General features: G+C 44.1%; 1 protein-coding gene across 3 annotated transcripts in view; it reads right to left on the bottom strand.

The window, feature by feature from the left end:
• Positions 1-817: 817 nt before the first annotated feature.
• The window catches only part of LOC147461303 (protein Dr1 homolog), a 44,142-nt gene continuing 34,179 nt past the window's right edge, over positions 818-10,780 (bottom strand). For 2 of the 3 annotated variants that reach the window (XM_086508880.1, XM_086508881.1), the window contains exons 3-6: positions 2,437-2,526; positions 2,227-2,321; positions 1,634-1,702; positions 818-1,252 (exon numbers count right to left, since the gene is read on the bottom strand). In XM_086508880.1, coding sequence (XP_086365006.1) covers positions 1,097-1,252; positions 1,634-1,702; positions 2,227-2,321; positions 2,437-2,526 — 410 coding nt within the window. In that variant the 3' untranslated portion in view covers positions 818-1,096. Of the gene's footprint in view, positions 1,253-1,633; positions 1,703-2,226; positions 2,322-2,436; positions 2,527-3,707; positions 3,794-10,780 lie in introns of all 3 variants that reach the window. The other variant, XM_086508882.1, reaches the window with a different exon arrangement.

The raw sequence follows: 10,780 nt of genomic DNA, 5'->3' as shown, positions 1-10,780 counted from the left end.
GACGGCTTGTAACCCTTGGACTTACATAAAAATCAACCACAAGTCCATCTACAAGAAAGATGGGTATACAATGCAATATGGGACAAAAACTCTGTTCTCAAGTGTGTGTGTGTGTGGGTGTGTGCTATTAAGAAGAGGAAAATGGTATAACCTTTCTATCACCCAAGTGTGGTGGATTGGTTATGCCATTTCTCTCTTGAATAACAAGTCTTGAGTTTATCTCTCCTCGCCGGATAGATCTTTAAGGTCTCTTGGGATATTTTCCTCCAACGCTAAAATTCTCTTCTTCTCAAGGGTGTGTGGGTGTGTGCTAATAAGAAGAGGAAAATTGTATAACCTTTCTATCACCCAAGTGTGGTAGATTGGTTATGCCATTTCCCTCTTGAATAAGAGGTCTTGAGTTCAACTCTCCTCGTTGGGTAGATCTTTAAGGTCTCTTGGGATAGTTTCCTACGACTTTAAAATTCTCTTCTCGGGGGTGTGTGGGTGTGTGCTAATAAGAAGAGGAAAATGGTATAACCTTTCTATCACCAAAGTGTGGTAGATTGGTTATGCCATTTCCCTCTTGAATAACAGGTCTTTTCAACTCTCCTTGTCGGATAGATCTTTAAGGTCTCTTGGGATAGTTTCCTACGACGTTAAACTTCTCTTCTCTCTCTCTCTCTCTCTCTCTCTCTCTCTCTCTCTCTCTATAACACAATGCTTATTCAGTAACATGAACTAACTTCAATTTTCCCTTGCTTCTGTAGTAGCTTTAAGATCTGTTGTCTACCTTGCCTTCAATATCCACAGCTTTAATCGGGCATTAGAACCTTACTGAGCAAAACATTCAAACTGTGTCAAGTTTTGCACATAGATGCACACTCAAATAAATGAAGTGCATTTGTAGGCTGTGGAGCACGTATACAATTATTGGCAGCAAGATCGCTACAAGGGAAATGATTCAATTAATTGGACCTATAGAATCAGGTGTTACATTACACAATTTTGTCCCTACCAAGAGTTCCCTGAATGATGAAGAATCCTCCTATCCCTACAGTAGCAACAACCAAGACCTTCGCAATGGCATGGCTATACTATCCAAGGACTGGTTAACTCAAGCTTGATCTCCTTCTTGCTTGGGAGTCGATAAGCTTCCACTTAACATACGTTCACGAGCCTCAGCAAACATCCTTTGCTGTTCTGCAACTGCTTCTTCCTCCGTCATTCCCATTCCATCTTTACCCCATCTAGCACCACCCTTGGGCGAATCCTGCATATGAACATTTAACACATTGGAAATAAAGTAATTAAGGGACATCTAGTCATATGGAAAGATGATCCCACCGAAGATGCTTTCGTGGAGTGAGAGATACTGACACAGGTCGGTATGACATAAATATACATACATACATACATATACATATACATATATAGATAATATATACATACATATACACACACATAGGTCGGTACATACATATACAGAGACATATATGGAAAGACTAGTGTGCACGCGCAAGTGAAGTGTGTTCATGCATTTCAACTTCATCTTTTATACATTGTCAAAATGTTACGTCGACAGTGCCTAATAATGGGCGTAAATCCAGCTATCAATATCTACTCCCTCCAACACACATGAGCAAAAAAGTACCAGAGCCTCTCTCCTGTGCTCTTCAAGAGCCAAGTGAACTTCTTCTAGGTAATCTCCAAAACCGAGTACCTGTTTAATACAAAATGGTTAGATGAACAATAAGTCAGACTCTGACACGATAGAAAATAAGATATGTGCACACCATAACAAAAACTTGACCATAACTTTAAACAACCTCAAACCTCACACAAATATCTACCCACAATGCATGTGCGGTAAATTACATGATGGTAAGCTCTAAGAGCCAAAATTTTAATACATACTTCTTAAAAACTTTGCAACCAAAGGGGAGTTCAGATTTGAGCCTTTTTATAGGTGAAGGTAGAAAGACATTACGAAAGGAAAGGGATCCACCACTTGGAAAAACTTATTAGCTTAAATCTTCCATACTGTATACTTACGCTACTGGAAACATAAAACACCAGAAAAGCTTCCAAATTTTTTTTGTAGTATATTCATACAGTTCATTTTCTCAAAAGGCATCAAGTTATCAATGCATGAAAACACGTTGAAATTCACCTACATACTGTGAAAGGAAGCTTCTATATACATATAAACCATCTGGAGCTCAAACCACTCAAACAATTACTCACCTCTAACGCCTTCATCACATGTTCTGGGGCTATGGTTCGTTTGTCCTCCCTGCTGCAAATCTCATTTGACTCCGACGAAATAAGGTTGATAAATTCTGTAAAATGAGGTAATAAACTCAAGCTCTCTTTGTGATAACAGCCAAAAAATCGGTAAGCAAAGTTTTTTCCTAAACCGTACTCCCAAAAAGATTTTATGGCCTTTCCATATACCGACGCAGCATTCAACAAGGAGGTCCTGCGCATCTCTAGCCACTCGTACATGTCGTGGTAGCATTTCCTTGATAATTTTCGTCATTGTTGCTGTAAAATTTGAACATGCCATGAAATGAACCAGTGCCATTAGTGCATTGACGAAATGTGTATGCAGCTTAAAGTATGAAGGATTCTTTGACATCACCACCAAATGGAAACAAGTACCCCAAGGGGATAAAACTCTTCCTAAACAGCGAATCAAAACAGCACTGAAAAATGTCTACCCAGTAGAAAGGCAGAGCATGACCCGTTACCTTGGTCCTCTGTTGCCTACATCTGTGAGAGAGAGAGAGAGAGAGAGAGAGAGAGAGAGAGAGAGAGGGTCCTGCACGACACCAGCCCACACTAACCCTAATGGTGCCCCCTCAACACAATGTTTTTTCACGTCTTCTGCTCATAAGAGAAAGAGAGAGCCAGTCCATCAGTTTCTCTCCTACATGGCCCGAGAGAGAGCGTGCTCAAGCCAAATAATGCAAGAGTACAGGAATTTCCACAGCTTCCACCATTCACTTCACCATCGTTGCTGCCGCCAGCTGCGGTATCCGCTGCCATCAACGAGGTCTCTGCCGTCAACGCCGCAGCTGTGCCCATTGTCGCTGACGCAGCCGATTCCACAGGCGTGTCACAAAGTGATGACCTGGCAAAGATCTGCTTGCAGAAGAAACAAAACGAGAGAGAAACCACCAAAATGCTAACGAGGCAGCTGTCAGCGCAAAACCTGCCACAAATCCTGCCGAGATTTCTGGGTGCTGATGTGGCATCCATAGTGATGACATGGCATGCTTTTGCAGCGAAAATTTTAGCAAAGTCTGTTTTTAGTAGTGCCAGCTTTTGGCAGCACCAGCTTTTTGTATCACCTGAAGCCTTTAAAAGGAAGGCTTTGGGAGCACTCTAGCTGTCAGTGCATGGTTGCACACCGTAAATATAACCATATAGGGCACCACGTGCCAAATAAACAGAACAAGTAGAACAGATTTTTAACACAACTAAAATTGAGAGTGAGAGATTCCACACAGTAGACAAGGGGTGGCGGAGTTCAACTCCCAGATGCAATGGCCCCCAAACCCTCACACCCCTTTCCATATTTCTTTTTATTTATCTTCACAAAGTACAACTGCAGGAGAAGTGCACTTTATAATCTGCTACCAAGCTGATTTGCAAAAGTGGCCCTCAAGGCTCTTATGTAAAGGCCACTGGCCAAAAAGATCAGATAACAAATGCTGGCTCACATCCAAAATTGGACACCCAAAAAGCTTGGCTACTTGCGTAAGTCTTGCCACGTCAGCATCTGAAAATTCCAGCGCGTTCTGTCGGCCTGCCATACAACCACGTCATTGTTAGCCATAGTTTCCTCTCTCCTCTTCTGGTTAGGGCTGCCACATCATCAATTTTGTGACAATGACTCCCCGGTAGATGCACTCTATGACTTGTTAATATAAAAAAAAGGGACGCCAGACTTTGGACTCCGCCACGACTACTACTGAGTTTCTTCTGCCTCTATTTGCTTTGGCACCTCACCCTTAAAAGGTCTGGAATCGGTAAAGGCCCGCCACTTTGTGCCTATCCTACTTCACTTTCTGACACGCCATACAAGTACTATAACTCGTGCACATCCTTCTTGAGCTGTGGCCAATAGATGTATCTCTCAACACCCTTAGGTGTTGCCTCTATGCCCAACAAAAGGAGGATTGTGACACTCCGTCGACACCTTCTATCTTGGACTACACGTAAAACACAACAGTCTTTCGTAACAAAAACCTTTCTTCAAGAGAATACCCAAAAACTCTCTCACTATAATCACTTCCGGCGAATATTCTGACAGAAGACACATAGCAACCACAATTTGCAAAACTTGGGAACACTTTATCACTTCAAACAACTTGAATAACTGAACTGAAACAAAAAGTGAAGGGAGAGAGAGAGAGAGAGAGAGAGAGAGAGAGAGAGAGAGAGATGACATGAATTGGAATGTTTTATTAAACATCTTCAAAAGACCAAAATGACCTATGAGACCAAATTGATACAATCTTGGTGGAATGTCTCGGTACAAAAATAAAAATAAAGTGAAATAAAGTGAAAAGACTAAAATCATCATCATCATCAGTGCCCGAGGATGCCCAGCATTGGGCGTTGTCCGAGAAAGTACTGCATCGGTCACTAAAGAGCTTTGTCAATGTCCGCCTCTGTAAACAGTTGTACTGGGTGTCTCCCATGTCATGCTAGAATAGTCCTAATCCTCTAATGGAGCCTCCGTCGATGTCGTGGTCGCCCTCATAGACGTGGGCGTCTAGGCTCTGTCAACTAATATACCTCTGGTATAAGTGGGCTCTGAAGTCTGTTGTGAAGCATGCTCATCTGGCTCCGAGTCCTTGCTCTAGAGAAGTCAATGATCTGCCTCTGTGAATGTGTCCCATTGCCTGATCTCCTCAAGAGACTCTCCCTGTGTCTGTGCAGCTCTAGCAAAAACAACCCGAGGCATCTCTGATCCTCATATCTCACGACTCTAGCCAATGGTCCAAAGCCCTCTCTGAATAGACAATGAAAGCGGCCTCGTATCTCATAGTATACCGGACAATGACAAATGTGATGTAACTCTATCTCTGGCTCTATATGACACAACTGGCATGTCCTGGCCTCTTCTGGTATTCTCCTAAATCTGCCAGTCTCAATCTCTAGCTGATGCGATGATGATGTGCGCATCTGACCAATAGCACATCATATTCCATAGGATAAATGAGTGTCCATAGAGGCCGGTCTGATCACATATCTGTCTTCTGTTAGTTGGAGAAGATGCTCTCCATAGAAAGCCATCTTCGTGCCCAACTCTTGTGTCGGCTGTATCCATGTGCTCCTAGTATCTAGCTGAATCAAATCCTGACGTATGAGTCTAGTGATCTCTGTCCGAGTGAGAGATAGGGAGGGTGCATCCAAGGAGTACTGGAACGGAGGCAGTCTATCCATGCTGAAGCCATGTGACTGAAACCATGATGTCATCTGCCCATACCAGCATGTTGTGTCCCCCTGTAGCGCTAGCTGTCGAGATGACTCAAGGGCTAGCCGAGCATATCTATCTCTAGGAAGGTCCCATAAATTATGCATGAAGGATACTGGTCTAGTAAGGGCCTCGACCACAAGAAAGGCAGCTAGCTCAGCTCGAATAATCTCATGTGGCACTGAGGCCTTAGCCCGAATCATCGGAGAGATCATAGAGACTACAGGCCTCTCCATACATCTCCAACCATCAGTGCTACCACATCTGCCATGGTGGTCCACCGAGGGTCCCCAAATCTGAATCCCACAAAGCATAGCTGAAGCCATCAGAGTGTCAAAAAGCCACAGCTTCGTTCGAGGTTCCTAAAATTGAACCTGCGTACACATCTTCTCCAGTCCTCCCAAGGCTGCATAGGCTCTCGTCAATCTAGTTTTTGTTGCTCTCCTCAATGAAAACACCAACCCACTAAAGACTAGCCCAAGATAGGTATATGCATCTGTATACTCCACCGTCTCCTCGACATATGTAAAAGTGGGTGCTGACCTCCTGACCCACTGTGGTGTGGTGTTAAACACCATAACCTTGGTTTTCCCTAGGTTAACAAATAATCCACTATCGTGGGCAATGGGTACAAAGCATCTACATGGCATTGCATTCCCTTCAGAGAGTCAAAAATCAACACAATATCATCAGCATATAACAATAGTGGGATCCGTGTCCCCGCCAATTGTGCTCCTCTATCACCATCCCTCTCAATGTAGTTAGCAACCTCATCCACATACATGCCAAATAGTGTACGAGATAGTGGGCAACCCTGTTTCACCCCAATAGTGGAGTGAACCAAATCAGAAATCCCCTCCGGAGTGTGTACATGCCCCACTACTGACTGGTATGCCATGATCCCCCAAATCAACTCTTTGGATACCCCCATCTCCTGTAGTCTGCGCATCAATCTAGCTCTGGAGAGTCTCCCCATCATGTTTGTTGTAGCCCTCTCTTGCAGAGGTGGTTGTAGCCCTCTGGGAAGTTTTCATTAACTAATAGAAGGATCTTTTTCTCGGGGGGGAAAAAAAAAATCTAGCTTTGGGCACTGTATCGAAGGCTTCGCGGAAATCCACAAAGCAACAATAGAGCCGTCTCCCACGTGATCTCCTCTCCTCAATAATGGCTCTCAGTGTCACAATATGATGAAGAGTAGAGAAACCTCTCCTGAAACCCGCCTGTCCTACTGCCCGTACACCCTCTCTCTCACCCCATCTACTCAACTGCTGCACAAGGATGGATGTGTACAACTGTGCCAATGTGTGCCCAATCATAATAGTGCGGTAGTTCCCAGGCTCCATAGGATCCCCTGCCCTGAAGATAGGTACTGTCACAAAATTATGACGTGGCATGTCCAACAGACAAGACCTAACCCTATAAGTTGTTCCAACTTATAGGGTCCTCTCCGATAGGGCCTAAGGACACTTAAAACGAGAGAGAGAGAGAGAGAGAGAGAGAGAGAGAGAGAGTAAGGCTGATGACGTTGCATCTATACGGACGCTCCGCGTTTTGCACTAATGACGTGGCAGACCGTACGTATCTCAGCATTTTATGGGACTGTACAGAATTTCCGCAAATAGCGCTGGCAACTTTTTGGCTCAAGTGCTTTTGAGTTTGAAGATTTTCATGTAACTTCTTTTGAGAGCCCTCAGGGCCTTAAATTGAACCCAGGGCCACTCTCTAGCTCGGATTTTCTGACAAGCTTCAGAGAAGAGGGGACCCACGGGCATTGTAACTTTGCTCAAGCATAAATAAAAAAATAAATACCGAAAAGGGCACCAATCTTTGGGGCCAATCTCTCTGGGCACGGAACTACGCCGGGCCGTGTCGACTCTCGACTCAATTGAACTGTGATTAAAGTGTGAAGTATTTTTAAGTGTTTCTCTCGTGTGTCGTGCTAGATTCCCGACTTGGGGTGCCCTAGCCTGTTCCAGTGGTATCAGAGCTCAGCCGATTTCTCTTCTACCGGGAAATCCGATCCCCTTTCCTGCGACACACATGGATTCAAGTGATGATTCTCGCAAGAATCAAACGAACCCTCCCGATAATTCTGGAACGAGAGGCAGTGCGGAAAATTCAAATGGAACAGAAGATAAAGAGTTCAAGCCACCTCTGCCTGCAGAGTACCGACTAATGGAGATGCCGCGTCAACAGTAGGTTGATGATTGCGCAAAGCAGATGCTCCAGTTTTCAAAGGATCCCCAATATGCCAAACCCGATTGATGAAGTGCATTCCCAATGGCAGACAGCCATCGACTTCCCATTAAAGTTAGCTCTCAAGAAACCTCCTGTCCCACAGATGTTAACTGAAGATGAACTCAATGACACTGTCGAAAGACGAGTCAACCAACTTTTGGGGACGAAGAAGCAACTGAAGAAACGCAACAAGGGACTACCCTGGCTATTTGGGTCGTCAATCTTCTTTTGCAAATGCAAGAAAAGAGAAGAAGCACGTACGCTTTGAGGGATTGTCTAGTTCGTCCTTATCTTCTTCTGACACTTCGGATAGCTCTTCCTCTTCTAATTCGAGTGATGAGGACAGAAAGGGCAAGAAACGACGAAAAAATCACAAATATGGAAATGACAAGAAGAAGGCCAAGAAAAGCAGACCTCGTTGTAGATCCCGACAATTTTCTGACAGTTTTGACGAGGATTTGTCCTCTTCAATGAGTTTGGACTCCGAGAACCAGATGTTTTATTCAAAGAGGAAGCATTTTTACAGAGCAAATCGAAATGACTTTCATGAAGATAAGAATAAAAAGACCAAAGAATTCAAGAAAGGTGGACAAGCAATCAAATTCGATACCTTTTCAGGGTTTAGAGATGCCTATAGAGCCCTTGCCTTCATTCAATAATTTGACATAGCTTTTTCTGGAGGGCGCTACATAGAGCACTCAAATATTAGAAGGGCGGCATCTAATTTGAAAGAAAATGCAGGGACATGGTGGTCCGCGCTTCTCTTACAAAAAGAAGCAACAACCACGTGGCTTAAATTCAAGCGACTTTTCATTTTGTCACAAACTGATGACGTGGCATGTCTAACTTATGAACCTTTGTCAAGGCGCCTAGGTGCCATTAAAATTTAAGCGAAGAGCATGCTAACGTGGCTGTTGTACGGACGGCCGCAAATTACACTAACTGTACGGACTGCCGAAAAACGCGCTGACTGTTGACGTGGCACTGTACGGAGTTCCGAAAACAACGTTGATTGCTTTTATTGCTAGATTTTACCCAAGATACTTTTGGGAGCTCATTGCTTTTGATTTACTGCTTTTGGGGGCTCCGCTTTTGGCATCCTTTTGTAACCTTTATAAGTGACCCAAGAGGCTCACTTCTCAGAGCATCTAGACGCAGAGTCTGAGAGCGAGCACCCGTGGGCGGTTGTACTTTGCTCAAAGATTAATATAAAAAGAAATACCAAAAGGGGCGCCAGTCTTCGGGGCCAATCTCTCTTGGCACGGAACTACGCCGGGCCGTGTCGACTCTAAAATTTGTGAAGTGTTTTGAAGTGAATCTCTGTTGTGTTGCGACAGAATCTTGACTTCGGGTATCCAAATTTGTTACAGTGGTCTAAGAGCACGGGCAATTTCTCTTCTACGGGGAAATCCGATCCCTTTTCTCGCGACACTTATGGATTCCGAAAAAAACCAATCAACCTATTCTGCAACCGCTGAGGCAGAAGGAGACAACGCAGAAAATTCAAACGACTTAACAAAAGATGAGTACGGGCCACCTCGGCCTACACAGTATGAACTTTTGCAGATGCAACGTCGACAACAGGTTGACGAGTGCACAAAGCAGATGCTTCAGTTTGCTAAAGATCCCCAGTTTGCAAAAATTTTGGCTCAGCAGTCCATGGCTAAAGTGCATACTCAGTGGTAGAAAGCCACCGAACCACCAATCAAACCGGCAATCAAGAAACCTCCTACTCCGAGAATGTTTACAAAAGAACTTCAAGAGGTGGTTCAGACCCATATCAGTCAACTTTTGGACACGAAGAATCAATCGAAAAAGCAATTGAAGAAGCACAAGAAGGGGACTGACTACCCTCGTTACTTGGGCCGTCAATCTTCGTTTCCATCTACAAGAAAGCAAAAAAAGCGTGTGCGTTTTGAAGGACTACCCAGTTGTTCTTCCTCTTCTAACAGTTCTTCTAGCTCTTCCGACTCGAGTGAGGAGGACAGAAAGGGCAAGAATCGAAGCAAAAAGCAAAGCTTCGGAAAGAACAAGAAAGAGGCAAAGAAACTCAGATTCCGACCAGTTTCTAATAGCTCTACGAAGGAGTCATCCTCTGACAATTCGGACTCCGACGATCACATGCTTTACGCGAAGAAGAAACACTTTTACAAAGGCAACCAATACGACTTCCTCAAAGATAAGAGCAAGAAAACATAGTAATTTAAAGAGAGTGGACAGTCAATAAAATTTGAATCCTTTTCTGGATTCTGAGATGCTCCGAGGGCTTTGGCCTTCATCCAGCAGTTTGACATAGCCTTCTCTGGAGGGCATTACTCAGTGCACTCCAAGATCAGGAGGGCTACATCTTTTCTAAAAGAAAATGCTCGAACATGGTGGCCCGCTCTTCTTATGAGGAAAGAAGCCCCAATCAAGTGGTTGAAATTCAAACGGCTCTTCATTTCTTCTTGGTTGACCCAGGAGTACGAACGAGATGTAAGAACTGCTTGGAACCATCTTTAGATGACCAAGGGAGATTCTTTGGACGCAAATTGCGAGAAGTTTTGGGATTCTTTTCTACCGACCTCTTCGTTTAAGAAGGTCACCTTTAAAGAACAGATTGAGCGGTTTTGCTGCGGACTCCCTACAGAGATCCAAGATTACTGCCTTGAACAAAAGTCGGACTCCATTCAAGAATTAATGGCTCATGCAAAACGGGGGTTCTCGATACATTCGGGGAAATTGACTTACCCCACTAATGAAATCTTGACTCAAAGGACCAGACAATGAAAATAGAAAGAAAAAGAATTCCCGAGAAAATAAAGATACACGACCCCGACTGACTCTTAGAGAAAGGGCTAACTATCTCAAAGAGGGGAAGTGTTTTGGTTGCGGGGAACAAGGGCACATCTCCGCAAAGTGCCCCAAAAAGGCACAACAAGGACAGACTGAAGACACGCCAGAGAGTTCTAGAGCATCAGAGGAACATGGCAGAAAAGGCAAGATGAAAGCAGGACTGGTACCGGATTACATGGGAACCGACCCAAGCTAGATAGATGGAAGTACAGAACTTTGCCGAGCTTGAGGCAAAGT

This window comes from Adiantum capillus-veneris, chromosome 3, assembly GCF_014529385.1.
Source record: "Adiantum capillus-veneris isolate H3 chromosome 3, ASM1452938v2, whole genome shotgun sequence".
NCBI classification, from domain to species: Eukaryota; Viridiplantae; Streptophyta; class Polypodiopsida; order Polypodiales; family Pteridaceae; genus Adiantum; species Adiantum capillus-veneris.
Note: the sequence above shows the minus strand (reverse complement) of the source record. Positions and strands in the feature narration are given on the sequence as shown.